This window comes from Ostrinia nubilalis, chromosome 12 (genome assembly GCF_963855985.1).
Source record: "Ostrinia nubilalis chromosome 12, ilOstNubi1.1, whole genome shotgun sequence".
Lineage (NCBI taxonomy): Eukaryota > Metazoa > Arthropoda > Insecta > Lepidoptera > Crambidae > Ostrinia > Ostrinia nubilalis.
Window position 1 is genome coordinate 3,361,552 of NC_087099.1, and position 16,715 is coordinate 3,378,266.

General features: G+C 36.5%; 1 protein-coding gene across 1 annotated transcript in view; it reads right to left on the minus strand.

Moving 5' to 3' along the window:
- The window catches only part of LOC135076807 (chaoptin), a 73,984-nt gene continuing 57,269 nt past the window's right edge, over positions 1 to 16,715 (minus strand). Inside the window, exons 4-29 of the mRNA XM_063971257.1 lie at positions 15,159 to 15,363; positions 14,610 to 14,780; positions 13,800 to 14,002; positions 12,986 to 13,137; positions 12,415 to 12,517; positions 11,873 to 12,073; positions 11,256 to 11,392; positions 10,597 to 10,816; positions 9,952 to 10,173; positions 7,912 to 8,153; positions 7,563 to 7,735; positions 7,425 to 7,460; positions 7,288 to 7,323; positions 7,157 to 7,192; positions 6,957 to 7,038; positions 6,661 to 6,826; positions 6,436 to 6,578; positions 6,009 to 6,150; positions 5,210 to 5,335; positions 4,480 to 4,677; positions 4,116 to 4,259; positions 3,882 to 4,022; positions 3,513 to 3,752; positions 3,183 to 3,418; positions 2,979 to 3,105; positions 1 to 2,880 (exon numbers count right to left, since the gene is read on the minus strand). Coding sequence (XP_063827327.1) covers positions 2,776 to 2,880; positions 2,979 to 3,105; positions 3,183 to 3,418; positions 3,513 to 3,752; positions 3,882 to 4,022; positions 4,116 to 4,259; positions 4,480 to 4,677; positions 5,210 to 5,335; positions 6,009 to 6,150; positions 6,436 to 6,578; positions 6,661 to 6,826; positions 6,957 to 7,038; positions 7,157 to 7,192; positions 7,288 to 7,323; positions 7,425 to 7,460; positions 7,563 to 7,735; positions 7,912 to 8,153; positions 9,952 to 10,173; positions 10,597 to 10,816; positions 11,256 to 11,392; positions 11,873 to 12,073; positions 12,415 to 12,517; positions 12,986 to 13,137; positions 13,800 to 14,002; positions 14,610 to 14,780; positions 15,159 to 15,363 — 3,987 coding nt within the window. The 3' untranslated portion in view covers positions 1 to 2,775. The remainder of the gene's footprint in view (positions 2,881 to 2,978; positions 3,106 to 3,182; positions 3,419 to 3,512; positions 3,753 to 3,881; positions 4,023 to 4,115; positions 4,260 to 4,479; positions 4,678 to 5,209; positions 5,336 to 6,008; positions 6,151 to 6,435; positions 6,579 to 6,660; positions 6,827 to 6,956; positions 7,039 to 7,156; positions 7,193 to 7,287; positions 7,324 to 7,424; positions 7,461 to 7,562; positions 7,736 to 7,911; positions 8,154 to 9,951; positions 10,174 to 10,596; positions 10,817 to 11,255; positions 11,393 to 11,872; positions 12,074 to 12,414; positions 12,518 to 12,985; positions 13,138 to 13,799; positions 14,003 to 14,609; positions 14,781 to 15,158; positions 15,364 to 16,715) is intronic.

Here is a 16,715-nt window from a genome sequence, read left to right on the forward strand (position 1 = left end):
TTATATTTGGACCGAATGTTATTTTAATCGTAATTTAACATGACAACATAAATTATGACAACAACGATAAACAATTTAATTTCAAACATGATATTGATTTATTTTAATTTTAAACAAATTTTAAATATCGAAAGCAGTTGCAAAGTAAAATATTTTTAAATGTATTTGTATAGATATTTAATATGGATATTGGTTATGTAAATAATCCATTCATTGGCACTTGCTATGTCTATCACAATAGGACCTTGCTGAGGAGTTAGTCTATCTTAAGATTCAATTTATAGGTCGTACAAGAACTATACATTACTGAGACAGTAGACAAATAATGAGCGTAGGTTCTCAAGTAATCAATCACCAACTAACCCAAAAAAGTATTGCTAAACTAGACTCAAAACTAACAAACAGTTGATAAGAAACCTGTAAATATTCGTCGTTAACACGGTACACCTTTAACCAATTTAGGAACATCCCTTTAACCTATGCAAGTAACTGATTCTTGAATACTTACACTCACTGAAATATTGTAAGTAGAAAGGCAAGTCACTACTCTTGTGTATCTTACCAAAAATACAGATATTCTTGAAGGTATTAAAGAAGGTAAATTTAATGAGACTTTCTTATTATGAAACATTAACAAGCATCTATTAAATCTATAGACCTATAACTTGAAATAGCTATAGAAATGGAAAATCTGCGTAACAGTTATTTTATACAACGGTTTAGTTAAATTCTATTTATGATCGTTCAATTGACTGCGATACTGTAAGCTACGTTATAGAAGCTGTATTAGTTTAGTGATAATTTGCTATACAATTCCCGTTCAGGTCAGCAATACTCATTGTAGGCTTTATCAAAAATAGAAGGATTAGAGTAATATTATATCACAAAATATATTCATTGTTTCAACGACATCCTTTCGTTTTCAATGTCAAACTTGGAACTTGTAATATAGTAACTGTAGCCGATATAAGTGGATTGCATCATACCTATGACATTGAAAACAAAAGTGAACTTGTAGGCCTGCTACCACAATCGAACTGGACCACTGAAGAAGAGGTAATTGAATTTACTCATTAGATAATAACTTCAAGCTACAACATGCATATTGTTCCGAAACAAAACGATTAAAATATAAAAACAGCTAGCGTGCAAAAGTGTTAAAAGATCTTGCGAACCACATCGTACGACTACATAATATTGCTTAAAAAAACCTTAATGTTCACAAAGTAACAGTCATTTTTATTTGAACACCAAAAGGTGAGATTGTAGTTGTCCGTTCGCAAAAATAAAAAACAGAAAAAACTATTGCAGAAGCACTCAATAAAATATAATTTAAATAAGCCACTTCGGATACCATACAATACAAACAACTCTTATAATAAGTATACCAGCGAAATAGCTCTGAAATACTTAAATTCAGTCAATAAATTCCTAATTTATACGTACAATGACAATGTATATGATACAGCATGCTTTGTAGATAGAAACAGCTACTGACACATCAATAGATATATGTAATAAAATATGTTTTCAACGAGTTAACCAGATAGAATTTGTAAACAGCTAAACAATGAAAATATTAGAGCCTAATTAGTAAATAGGATCAAGCGTCATAAAGTTAACCATTATTAGTGTGATATCTGGAATGGAAAACTTTTTTGTACATTTTTTGATACTAATTTTGTATACCAACACATTGTTAGATTTTTGATGATAATATTCAGTTTTCGTTCGAATTGACGTTGAACTTCAGTCAAAAAGCCGGTCCTTTTCCAACTGCGAACTTTAGAGAGCCATAAGATATGGGCGTGGCCATTAGACCTGATTACCTGACAAAATCGGACAATGTGTGACTCTAAATAGGTTCTATTAATGATTACTAATAAAGGCGACGAGAAAAGACGAAGAAAGTAAGGATAAAAATACAGAATCGTTAAGATGATGTTGTAAATTTACATCTAGATTTCTATAAGACAAACAAATATCCTATAAATAACATTATTAACCTTAAATGGACGAACACATCATTCGAGCGACAGTCTAACTAAATAGACTTTTATCGTAATTAAGTCATTGCTTTCATGTGAACTTATCTTAACACTGACGTAAATGCAACACCTAAGACACATTTAAGTGCACTTCCACACTAATGATGATCGATCGACGCACCTTTGGACTTTATTTTTCATAAATAAGAAAAAACACAAAAGGCTGTGCACGAAACGCGTATAAAATAAACCTTAAATCTACACACGCGAAACCAATAACAAACATTACGGAATAAAATTATTAAAATATTTAAAACGTTTCTAGAATCAATCCCTTGAGATCACTCTCCTCCATTTAAACGGTAAATCACAATTTAGTAGGCTTCACTAGATTACTCAACCACTTAATATAAAAGTCACTGATTCTTGCATATCCTCACTTGATGCCTTTGGGCAACTTTGTCCATCACTACCACTATGACTTGGCTTTAAGGTATACCTCAAGAGATTTTTGAATGCAGTTTAGGCCACTTAAACAGGTACAATACTTAATATTCCATTCCGATAATCTCACTCCTTACTTGGCGTTATTTATCAGATGATACTCTATTTTTGACTGGTCTATTTACACCTGTACACATCAGTATACATGTATGAACAAGATGGCACCAATTTTCAATTCATAAACCCAATAGGATCATAAATCCTCGAAAATCGTCTAAAATTGGTACACTCTTGCTAAAATTCGGTAGAACTCTTCGTAAACCCCAAGCATCCAAAACAACCCTCAAATGTACAGGTACGTTAAAAACGACATTCCTATAATAATGTACAAGTTGGGTGAACTGAAAAATCCTTTGTTATAACTGCAGTCCAGGTCTCTTTGCATAACCTGAAACCAAATGGAAAAATTATATCAATGCCTTCCTACGATTACCTGATGTCGTTGGTCGCGTAACTGACTCTATCCTTAAAAATGACAATACTTACATCAACGAGAGTTCTGTTATCATTTAGCGGGCATGACGCAAACCTGACGTCGTCTCTAGTTGCGACGCAGTTAAATGGACTGTTACATAAGTACTGTCTTCGTTTCCTGTCCCATGCTTCTATCCATCTGAAAATACATCAATGATTTGAGTATAAGCTCAAGTCTTCAATGTCAATTCAAAAAGTGCCTGTCTGTCTTCTTACCCAATTCCACAATCACAAATCAGGGGGTTCCCTGATATTAATATGTCATGGAGGAACATATTGTTGGGCACCCCAGGCCAGTCTTTCTGGGCGGGGTTAGAGACCTTCGTTATGTAGTTGGAGCGAAGGTCCAGGGTCAAGTTTCTGATGCGACCTGGCTTCCAGAAGGTCTGACTCTCGATTTCTTCTATACTCGTGTTGAAGACCGTAAGCCGTAGCACTTTAGAGTGAACACCCTGGGAAAAAATTAAAGATAGTAGTAACAAATAGAAAAGATGATGATGACAATGTTGTTAATGAAATCGTAGAAAGATAGGATGGAATACTTACAAACAACAGATAAGGAGCTAGCGACACCAAAGATCGTCCAGTAATGGTGATGTTGTTGAGCTTGCAAGGTAACGCCGCGCTCATCTGCTGTCCAAACTCTGGACTGTACTCCACGTCTACGTATAAGTTTTCCAACGCCGCGTTATAAGCCAGCATTCGGGGGACGTTGAATTCTCTTAAATCGGGGGAGGTTGAAATCTTTAGGGTTCGTAGAGCGTACATCTTGCCGAATACTCCATGCTGAAATTTGAATGAGAACAATAAGGTTTAGGCTGATTGATCGCGAGCTAGAGGATCTATAATAATTTGCATTTTTAGAAATGCAGTCACAATTGAAAAATTCTTGAAAAATGCAAAGATGTTACTCACCTCCAGAATTCTTAACTTCAGCTTGGTCACGTCGAGGTATTCCAGCCGTGATGATACTCCATAGAGGCTGTTGTTCATGAGAGCCGTGACGGGATTGCCAGATAGTGATAGCCATCGTAAGTCGTTGAGAGATTGTACAGCCTAAAATAATAGTAATATGAGGATCATCATAACCATTGGCATCAATAACTTTTGAGCTATGAAAACTCATTCTAAAATGTTTCCATTACTTACCACTGGCACTGTGGTTAGGTCGTTGTATGACAGATCAATTTTCCTCAAACCGGTTAGGTTGGCTGTGGTATCCAACGGGATCGTTGGAAGATTGTTGTAAGACAGATCCAAGCTCTTCAATTTTGTTAGAAGCATGGATGGCACCTGAAAATGAAGATCACATTGTGTGAAACAGCTCTTAAAAGACAAAAGGCACAGTGAATAAAGCTGATTTTGAAAGAAGCAAATTAATGTTTCTTTTGCAATTGCAAAATTTAGTATTCTTCCAGATTTGGCCAAATACAAATTTACCAATATCCACTGCTGGTCATAGTCACCAGTAAAACATTACCTTTAAAGCAGCTAGTTCTGATAAATAACTTACAGTGGTAAGGCTGACGTTCTTCAGTCCCAAATGGAAGAGTCTCCTCTCCAGACCCTTGAAGACGCTCACTCCTCGCTCCCCACTGTTGAAAGGCGAGTTGTTGCTGAGGTCCAACCAGCGCAGCTTGGGCAGCACCGAGAAAGTGTTGCCTTCGATTCGGACCAAATGGTTGTCGGAGAGGTCCAGGCTCAATAAAGACTGAAATAGATTGAGATCTTGAGTCCAAAATCAAAATTAAACTTACCTAACGTTTTGTACTCAAAATGAAGAACCTACATAGAGTAAGTTACATGATTAAAAATGATAAGTAGGTGGTCTTAAAGTACCTAATAGAGAAAATCATTCATTCAGAATTTTGAGAAATCTATAAATCATAAAAGTTGCTTAATGCTTAAATGTTAGTGTCAAATCAAAAAACAACAAACAAAACGGATGCAATATAAAACAACAAAAATGCAGCTAGCTACAGTAAAACTCGAAGGAAATCTACAGGATGACAAATTTGAATGTAGACGCCAGTTCAAGGAAATTATAATTTTTCAGAAAGTTGCCAACATTCCTCATTTGGGCATCGAGATTAGCCTCTGATATTTCAATTTGGTAAAAGAAAAAAAAACAGAAATACGTGAACTAGAGTTTCAAATTTATGTAAATTATAAATCACGCTTCCATTCTCTAAGTATGACGCTGTCTCTATACTAAACCAGCGTCTACACCGTCCACAACCTACCTTATACAGCGAGTTCTGGTGGTACTGTTTTTTTTGGTGGTACACCCTCGTGTGGTCCCGTCGTGCAGTATGGTACATGTACTCCTCGCTGTAGTCCGGCTCCTCCTGCCAGTCGCTCTGGTCAGTCTGACGGACATGCACAATTAGCTACTACGCTGGCACTACGGTTAGTTGGCACACGGGGTCATAGACTAAGTGGTTTGGATGAGGACAAGGTTAGCTAATCAATTTATTGTTCGATTATGTACATATTTTTATGATAAAACGGGGATCAAGAACGGAAATCCACTTTCATCTCTTTATCTACATTTATTTTCAATCGCATCACGGCGCCCTTGGGATAATGCCGCGACGCCCCAGGGCGTCGCGATACCCAGTGTGGGAAGCCCTGACTTAGTCTATAACAAAATATTAGGGTAAGGACACTTCAATATCACTTTAAATCAGGTACCTATTTACACTGAAAAAACACGTCACAAGTCAAGCAGTTAGTATCAAACTCAGGGTTACCCTGGTGAAAGCTTCACTCAAAGCCGTGTAGTAAAACAAGGCCTGTACATAGGAACTCTCCTTGAAGAATATTTTTGTCATTATGTAGAAGCCTTCATTGTAACGCCACACTACTAAGCTGGGTGCTTGTGTATTTTGCGAAATAACAGGTGGCCATAGTCACAATTATTTGGATGTAGGCATAAAAATTGAGCTGGTATTTCAAATTTAATACAGCAATTATTTCAGTTTTGCTAAACTTTGACACCCATTTGCTGTAGTGTGGCCTTAGTCTTAGGTAATGACTTACCCGGTATCTTTGGACGAAGTCAGCCATGGAGATGGCTGGGATGGTGTTACCACTCAAGTCTAGCTCCACGAGGTTAGCTGCGGTGGACGGGGATAAGCAGTTGGTGGGCACCCGCGATAGGTAGTTGTTGGAGAGATCAAGTCTAGAAATGGTTAAAATTTGATATTAAAGTCGCTTCATAAAGTTGGTTTAAAGGCTGAGCTAGACCCAGATAATTATTTCAGTATTGGCTCAGAAAAAGAAAGAAACCAACAAACACTAAATCCGATCCATGACCTTTTGATATCAGCTCAATCCAACACGATTGGGTAATCAAGACAGTAAGGTATCCTATGAAACATTGTTTCACGAAAAATATGAGAATACTAAACACCTTCCTGCCTTTGTATGATCTGTAAAACTATGAGTTAAAAGACGTAAGACTTACCTCTCCAAAAGGGGCGAAACAATCAGATTATCTGCCAAATTTCTAATGCGGTTGTTTGAGAGGTCCAAAGAAATCAAAGATGGCATCTCGTGGAAAACTTGCACGGGTAGTTCAGTCAAGTAGTTGTGGGATAAATCTATTATCTGAAACACAATTTTGACTTTAAATTCGTGAAGCCCAGAATAAATTTTCTAATCAATTTGAATTTAACAGTTTCAAAGTTACCTGTAATGCTTTGGCTCGAGCAAAGCAATCGTATTCCATGTGATAGATCTGATTATGCGAAAGGTCCAAATACTGTAGGGCTGCCAAAGAACCGAACACATCCCTTGTAATATTTCTTAACAGGTTGTGAGAGAGGTACAATTCGGCCAGAGTAAAATCTGCATGTCTGTAAGAAAGAAAAACCGTGTCAATCAATTAATTTACACGATAAAAATATGTAATCTTTGGTTATGTAGAAAGGGAAAATAGATAGAGAACAATTGAAGACCATTATAATAATATGCATTAAAAATCACCTGAAGTAATAAGGAGCGATTTCAGATATATTGTTGTGAGAGAAATCCATCACTCTGATGTTTACAGATACTATCCCGAGACCTGAAACAAGATATTGTTATTTAGTTTTTCAAAAGTATTGAAAATATTTATACGTACAGAATACAGATAGACGACGATCGTTAAAAAACAGGACGGACAAAATAAATAACAAAGTCACCTTCTGCCATAGAAATATCTTCGTCAGATATTAGGCCTGCGCGTGTAGCAAAACAAAAAAGAATCAACAATGAATAAATAAATCAAACAAAATAAGAAACTGAAGAAGAAGAAATAAAAAGATGATGTCACCTTCAGTTACGTGAGGTTCATCCTCAGATACTAATCCTGATTAGAAGAAGCAGAAAGAAATAAACAGATAAAATATTAAGAAATTAACGAAATCATTAAAAAACATAAAAACAAAACAAAAGCCTAATCTTTATCACCTTCTGGCTCAAGAGGTGTTTCTTCAGTGACTAATCCTGCTAAAGCAGAAGCAAAAAAGCAGACGAAGAAAATATTAATAAAGCACAATTTTCTTCCACATAGACTAAGTACTGGTTACTAAATATTTTTATACTCACTTTGCACTTTCGGTTGGTAAAACTCAGAGCTGTATAGGAAACTGTGTGCATTAGAGTCCCTCAGGGAAACCATTCTGTTATGGGAAACGTTTACTTTGAGAGCAGCAGCCGAACCGACTTGGTCGAAGATTGAGAATCTAAATGTGTTCAGTTGGTTGAACGAGATGTCCAATCTGAAAAAAGAAAAATTAAGAGATACATAGTTATTATTATCTGAAATGAGGATAAGAGCGCTAAACTTTGGAATTTTAAGTGCTTAAGGAAGTTAAAGCACCATTCAGTGGTTTTGAGAAAAAAAATATTGCCAAATTATCCGGCTCGAAGGTCCAATAAAATTTGCTATACGTACTCATTTAAAGCCGGAATATTCTGGAAGGCTTCATCAAAGATCTCGTAAATTCTGTTCCCTTTCAGTTTGATCACTTTCACATTGTCCAAGCTGGTAAATGCTCGCCTCTGAATCGATTCTATCAAGTTGTCTTCTATTAGGATTTCTTGTAGTTCTTTCAGCTCCACAAACGTGTGTTGAACTATTTGGTTCATTTGGTTCAGGGATAAACAAATGCTTTGTAGCTGGTGGTGAATGTCACCCTTTAAAAAAAGAAAAATATAATTTAGTAACGAGTACATTTTAATGTAAAACTCAGATAAGGTAAACGGCTACTAGTTCGTGATAGTACGTAAGTTCGTAAGTTTTTTTTCTAGCTCAAATAATAAGCAAATGGAATATTATTTATAAAAATTCTTCATTACTACAAAAACTCTATTATTTAAGCTATCCAAAAAACCAAGTACCAACATTGTGGTGCCAAAAATGAGAGCAATACGAAGCTTCAAACTCTCAGAGAGCCAAAAACATCCGTGCGGCTTGCAAAGGTTGCTCTCACCGTAAGGTTAGCGCTCCAACTTCTTAAGCTTATAAAAAGGCGAAGGAACGTCCATTTAAATAAAACTTGTAATAGTGGTTTCATGTGTTCCTTGACAATTGATTTGGCTTAGAAAAAAGTTTTAAGAAAACGTAGAATTCCTTTAAAATTGCGATTAATTGACTCACGAAATAGCGTACATATTATTTTTCGGGTGTCCCCTATTTCGTGACACTACCGAATCAAGGATATAATGGATAACATTTTGATGCTTGGTTTTTAAATAATTATTTATGATAATTTAAATGTAAGTTCTGAAACAAATAATGCATTTATTTAAGTTTCTCATGACCTAAATTCGGTATATGTTTCGTTCACTAGAATTTATATGACACGAGTTTGAAGTTCACATAAATGACCAATTTTAAGATAAATTAGCATAAGTAGTATCAGCATAATTTTGGTTTTATTTCGATTTGTTTTATTTATCTTTGTTTATTCGTATTGTATATGGGATAGATAATAGTTAATTGACACATTTTGACAAAAATCCATGAATTTTACTTGGGGAATTTGGGATAATCAGTATCACGAAACAAGGAACCGCATTATTGTTACTTTTTCCAAGTTCGTGATATATAAATGTATGGTGTTAGGTATTTTTATGACACATACCATCAAAGAAATCGACATATTTTTTAGTTTTTAATACTTACCTACATAAGAAATTACTTAATTACTTACTTTTTATTATGAGTCACTGGCGTATCTGGGGTTATTTTCAGGGGGGGGGGGCTACACTTAAAACAGTTTCAGGGGTAGGATTATGGGGAGCCCCCCCCCCCCTCCTCCCCATAATCCCACGCCTGGCATCTAATGGCTTGTGTGTATTTTCACATACTTATCGTTACAAATAACAAATCAAAATTTTATGGGTACGAAAGGGGGGGGGGTAAGTTCCCCCCCCCACATTTCTAATGGTTATATAAATATTTTCACATAATGTTAGAATTAACAAATCAAAATATTATATGTAGATACGTACCTAGCTAGACTCACATTATTTCTTATGAATATTTCAGGTATGTAATAACGTCAATTTCACATAATTATTTTATTCTAAATTTATATTATCGTTTTTAAATTTATTACACCCTTAGTCATTATTAAAATATCCTAACTGGATGCATAAAACCTTATCCCGAAATAGGGGACATGAGTTCACGAACTTAGAAACAGAGCAAAATTTTATCACGAAACAGGATCCAAACAAGAGGTCCGCAGAACAATTAATATTAAAAAAAGTTCAAACAATATAACTATAATTTATGTATTAAGTTACTGTCAAAAGACCAAACTTTAGCATACAAAAGCTTTCATACTGATATCATGCTTGGTTATTTTTAAATAAAATGTTAAAGTCGTAAGAGCCTTAATATACCGAAGTAGGGGGCACTTACCTTAATGGAAGTAACAGTTTCACAGTTTATCTTAAAGCAGTTAGTATTTAACTTAGATTTTACCTGAAGTGTTCCTTTGGAAAAGTGGTCAATAGCATTGTCCTGAAGGTTCAGAGACTTCAACTTGTACAAGAAGTGGAAGGAGGTGTCAGGAACGTTCTTTAGCTTGTTGTTGCTGAGGTCCAAATGTTGTAGCTCTATGAGAGCTTTTAAAGGCTCGAAAGGTAGAATCTTTACTGTTTCCGCTAGACCGTTAGCCAATTTTAAAGTTGTGAGGCTGTGTAGCTGCAAAAAGAAGGCATCAAATATTGTAACATTGCAACATTAAATCGTAACATCGTTGAAAAGTGGAGGATGGAAAAGAAAAGTGGCAAGGAAAAGTATATTTCATAGACAAAAATATAAATTTTTGCGCGACTTTGAAATTAAGTACCTACCACTCGCATGATCCTAAATGATCATTATTAAAATATCATTCTGTTCACGTATCTAATAAGAAAGCCTTTATGCATTGTTTGGCATTCAGGACCACTTATTGGCGGCTTGGAATTACGATAAGGAGACATGTAAAGTGCCCCATAAGGGCAAGGTAGCCCTTCTTTTTTTATTATTTACATTTTGACGTTCATAAGTGCTACTTGTGCTCTAAACTGAATAAATATTTTTGATTTTTGATTATTATTCTCCTTCTGATCTACGCACACTCACCTCAGCAAAAGCGAACGGATCAATGAAGTCAATCTCGTTCTCCGACAAGTCCAAGGTCTTGATAGTCCGGACATGCTGGAAGGCACTCGACTCTATGCGGTTGATGGTGCTCCCGTACACCTTCAGGTCTTCCAGGTCCACACCGAAGTCGAGGAAGTCTTCAGCTCGTATGCTCTTTCTGATCAACTTGCCTACTGATAGGTATCGGAGGGAGCGCATTCTGAAGAAAATACATGCCACCGAATTGAGAACTTCCTCCTCTTTTAAAGTCAGGTAATAGAATAGTAACATCCAATATTATTAGGTAATGTAAAAAAAATTTGAAAGATGAGATAATCTAAAGAAAAACATGCCACCGTATTGAGAACCTTTCTTTAAGTTAGTTAATATAATAGTAATATCTAAATTAGGTGATGTAAAAGTAATTTGATACAGGAGATAAAGGAATAGGTGAGTAAAGTGAGCAATCGAAGTTTTCAAGTGAAATTCATTAGCATCCAGCTTGGCGTGATTAATAGTTAGAAGCCTTAAGTTCAATTTCAAAGTTTAAAGGCATGCCTAAATCGTTATAACAATTTATTACCTGATAAGAACAATAGAGCTCTCTCGGTGTACAAAAGCCATGAAGGAGATATTTTTTAACAGAATGCTTTGCTTACCTTCTCACATCTTGTAAGCTCATCTCTATCGAGGAGGCGCCACTGACGTCCAAAGAGAACAGCTTGTGTTGGAAGTTGTTGTATGACGTCACTTCGTACTCGGTGGGGGTATTAGTCGCCAAGGTGTTGATATCAACCTGTAAGAAGAACAGTTTCATTAGTTAGTACTACTTACAGTGTTTAAATTAGAGGTATTAGCCTAAACGCTGCAAACTATTAGTTCAAACATGAAAATCAGAGTTTAAATCATAAGTTCTCTACTTAATAATATTCCAAAGTCAAATACCTAAGTATCAAAATCCTCAAATCGACACACACTTTACACTAAAAGAAGTTACACGTACCTATGTACAACAATAGCACATTCGATTATTATGCTTGTTACAAAATAGCACCTTTTGCAGTCGCAATATTTTATATATGTAATACCAACGAGTATGTAAGAACTATTTCTGAAAACTCTTTTGGCAAATGTGAAGTTTAATTGGTAACTCTATGTGTGTTATAGAATGCTGTTTGTTTTCCTAACAATAAAATAAAATAAATATAGAGTCCTAAAAGATGTCACAGTACCTAACATTACAAAGCTTGATGTACCGTCGTCTATAAAACTTTACCTTGTTCTCTCTCAGGTTCAAGAACCTCAACGAGTCGAGTTTGTTCAGCATGAACTTGGATATCATTGTCAGGTTGTTCTCGGACAAGTCCAGGCTCTGCAGACTGTTCTCCAGGCCAGCGAACGCTGCGGGAGACAGGTCCCAGATGCCACAGTCGCGGAGAGAGAGGATCTTGATTTTGGCATTGCGAAATGCATCTTCCTGTGAAGAGTATAAAGCTTATTTTCAATTAAGGTACAAATTATTAAACACCTACTTACCCCCTTATCACAAAAATTAAACTCGCGTTGATCACCATTTAAAATATAATTATAAACCGTGTTGATCGCATGTTTAACGTTTTGGTAATAAGGCATATTATAATGTCGTGTACTAAAAAATTCCTTGATTGTTAACAAACTTAGATGCTGTTTTTGCGTCACGGAAAATCACCAGTTGCTGATAATTTTCCGACAGTTAAATTTTTAATGATAATGATAATATAACAAAATAGTACATAATTTATCTTCACATTTATTTAATCACATAAAACTATTCCTTACCCTTAGAACATGAATTGGATTCCCATCCAAAGAAGTGGAATTTAATACTTGAAAGTTTTTGAAAGATCCTGGGTGAAGTTCTGTAATGACATTGTTGTCCAACCTGAAAAAATTAAAAAGAACAATAAATGTATCATCTTGGGTAAAATAAATTACATTTTCGGTTAGTTATCACTGTGGAAAGTGGTAATGAAAATTAATGTGGCATGGAAATTGCTACGTGAAAAAATAAATATGCGAAAACAAAAGACGTTCGCTAAAGTCTTTTAATTTTTTTTTAAAAGGATTCTTAGCGGCCAGTGCGCGCTGTCGAAAACTCGAAAGAGAGTGAAACTTTTTTTTAATGATCAATTGGTAAATTACAGACTCTGTTTTGGTGTAATTAAATTAAGCTTTATTTTTCCACATACGCACACTTCTTACACACAACTTTATCTTGAAAAGTGTAACTACTTAACTATAATCTAAAAGAAGAAAGTTCGGTTTGCTTTAACTTAGTAACTAGATAGTATTCAAGTTCTTCAACGCGGTTTATACCGGAGACACACAGAGACATGATGATGCTACTTACTTCAGTATATCCAGAGACAGCCTGGTGGGAGTCTCGTGCACTGGAGGCACTTGTTTGATCACGTTGTTTGACAGGTCCAGCACTCGAAGTTGCCTTAGAGGCGATACTTCCTCGTAGGGAATGAAGGTCAGCTGATTGTCGCCAAGTAGCAACTGAAAAAAAAAAGTTTTAATATTTTATTATTAGTTTTAATAGTGTAATTTTGTTTTGAGATTCTTATGCTGTTAGTAAATAGGAATCCTACAATTTTTATTTAAGAAAATGAAATTTGATAATTATTTTTGTCGTTTCAGCCAAATGACGTCCACTGCTGGACAAAGGCCTCCCCCAAGGTTTTCCACAATGAACGGTCCCGCGCTGCCCGCATCCAGGCTCCTCCCGCGACCCTCACCAGATCGTCGGTCCACCTAGTAGGAGGCCTGCCCACGCTACGTTTTCCAGCCCGTGGTCGCCACTCGAGAACTTTCCTGCCCCAACGGCCATCGTCTCTACGAGCTATGTGCCCCGCCCACTGCCACTTGATTTTAGCAATTCTGCGAGCTATGTCGGTTACTGGTAACCGACATAGCAATTATTTTTACTGTAAGATAATCTCCAATTGTTGTGAGAGATTTTCATAACACTTCTAAACTAACAATTTATCTAGCAATAAAGAATTGAATTGCGTTACTTTTGCTTTGAAACGCAGGGATTTTAAGTACCTACTAATTACCTAATTAGTTCATCCAGTTACCGCAAAATACTTCCCTTGATGAGACAACTAAAACAAACTTTATGTTGATAAATTTTACAAATATAACACCCAAATACTAACCTTGTTGAGCCTGTTCATGCCGTCTCTAAACACGCCTCCGTCGACTGACGCCAGGTGGTTCCCTCGAAGGTCGAGCGTTTCCAGCATGAGAAGACTGGAGAACGCATCGATGGGCAGGTTGGCTATCGAATTGTCTGCTAGGATCAGGGTCTGTAGCGTGCCCAGGCTCCAGTCGTTGCTAGATATGTCTGTTATTTCGTTACCTGGAATGTAGTAAATATTTTCTGTTAGCAAACTATTGTAGTTAGTATTTTTTTAAATAGGGTAAAATAATTATGAATCTGTGAGCGACAGTGTAGTTTTCGTAACAACCATATTTTTTTTATAAAAATCTTTTACAAAACATGTAAAACAGCATTTCTGTTAGGACACTCATCACTCACATCATAACGCTCATCGTGATAGGTGAGCATCTGTATGGAATGTGTAAGTCATAAAAACCAGTTACGATATCTCCGGTTCTTCATAACATCTAGTTTTTCCCTATACCAGTAGAGATGGTTAAAATAAGTATCCAGTTACTCAAGCGGAAAGGTGCCTACATTCTCACACATCTGCCACACAACCGTAGCACTCTGGTATCAAACTACCAGACTGAGGGCTGATATTTCAATCATCAGATAACTAAATATGTCACAATGACATGTTTATTCTTCTAAAGCCCGGTTTGTGAGACCGTAGAATTTTGTCCAATGAACGCAAGCTACCCATCCTTATCGCTCGCGCGTAAGACGATAAAAAATCAGCCCTGAAAGAAATAAAACACAACTGCTTAAGTGCATTTTAAAGATAATATTATATGTGACGAACCAGTTAAATCCAAAAGCCTGAGCTTCCCGAGGTTCCTGAGCGACTTGCTGGGCACCGTCGTGAGCCCGTCGTACCTCAGCTCCAGCTCCCACAGCGTCGTCTCCAGCCCGTAGAAGGCGTCCTCGTGGATCGTCTCCAGGGGGTTCTGGTTTATTGCTAGCCTGTACATTCCTGGAAAATATTAGAGCATTAGATAGTTTCTTGAAATATATCTTCGTATCTAAGTATAGGAGATTAGTTGTCAAGTAAATGTAGAGTCATGTCAGATGCCTTTGGGCTAGTGCCCAACTACTTAGGTTCACCTAGTTTACTGCCAATACTATAGTAGAGCCAAAATACTAGGGTAGAGCTCAAATTTTAGGAGAATGTTCCGCTTTACGCTGTTTTGTAAAGCATTATTAGGATGTAGGTATCCACTGCAATGAAGGCTGCCAAAGTCGCCATAAAAAGTAGTGTGATCAGCATGGAGTCCGAAGCTCGTAGTCAAATATATTACGACATGACACGACGCTGTTATTCTATTTAGAAATCCAAAAGCAAACTACCAACCTGTAGCTTGAAAGAACTTCGGTTCCAATTCCCTTATCCTGTTCCCCGTGAGCTGAAGAGTGAAGACCTTGGAGCTGTTCAGGGTAGCAGGCACCCTCAGCAGGGGTACATGACGGCAGGTCACTATGCCCAGATCGCCCGCTGGCTTGGAGCAGGTACACAGCGCTTGGAAGAGGCATGATGGGTGACCGGTGTCTACGTGGAGCTGAAAAGATAATAAAACGGGCTATTAAGTTGTTTTGAAAATTTTGTAGATAAGGGGTAGGTCATTTTATTGGATAGGTAACAGAGTTTACCTACTGTTAAACGGACAACACTGTCATGAAATGTTTTCGTTGTCAAATCTTAAATCGTGTGGGCTATCAATCTATCAGTCTACTCGTATGTAAGCCATCAGAGGTGTTTCAGACTTAGCTCAATTTTAAGATGTAGCCAAAATGCGGAATCATATTTTTTTCTGGTAATCAGGATGATCCAAGCCTTAATCTCCTAACCAAACTGCGGATAATATCCTACTTTCTAACTACATATCCATCCACAAATTAATTAATAGATCTTGTTCAACCGACAGTACTTATCCGACTTTTTTAACAATCTGTTGATGAATGGAGCCTGTCAGATAATGTAAAACGTGAAACAAGTCCACGCGGAAACAAGGGTCGTATATATGAAATATGCGTGTAATTGCCTCACACGTGGCATAAAGTATGCGTGCGATCCACAAACGGTAAATTTATAATGTATTGAGTTATGAAGTGCGTGCCTGGCTTTCGTTATGAGCTCCCGCTTTCGGTAACTAGCTGTGCCCACGAGTTCGTACGCGTGAAAATAGTTTGAATATTATCTCCCGTTTTTGCAACATCTTTCGGCTTATTCCTATAGGTCCACAGCTCTATTGCTTTCATAAATTTCAAGTTCATACTTTAATTCCCAATGGGTTCACGAGTTAGACGACATTAAAAAAAGTATTTATCTTAGTATATTTTAATATTTTATGGACTCGGTGGGAAAATAAGAACTATAGAGTCGTGGAACTTTAGGAATAAGCCCATTTTTCTTTACTGCTCTGCGCCTATTGGCTCTAGGGTTGTTATATACTCGTAGCTTAAACTTTTTCTCAATAAATAGGCTATCCAGCACAAACATATACAGGGTGTTAGGTAAATGGGTATATGAGCCGACACTAGCCCATGTTAACATGGGCATATAAATGGTATGATGAAGTCAGAAATTTGATATCATCATTTTATTTTTTTTAATTTTCATACAAAATATTTTTTATAAAATCCGATTTGTATGAAAATAGAAATAACTAAAATGGAGATATCAATTTTCTGACTTCACCATACCATTTATATGCCCATGTTAACATGGGCTAGTGTCGGCTCATATACCCATTTACCTAACACCCTGTATTTTTCAAGTTGGACCAGTAGTTCCTGAGATTAGCGCGTTCAAGCAAACAAACAAACTCTTCAGCTTTATAATATTGGTATAGTAGATATATGGTTATATTTGGAAGCGTGCCAACACTCATTGGTTACATAACAGGTAATA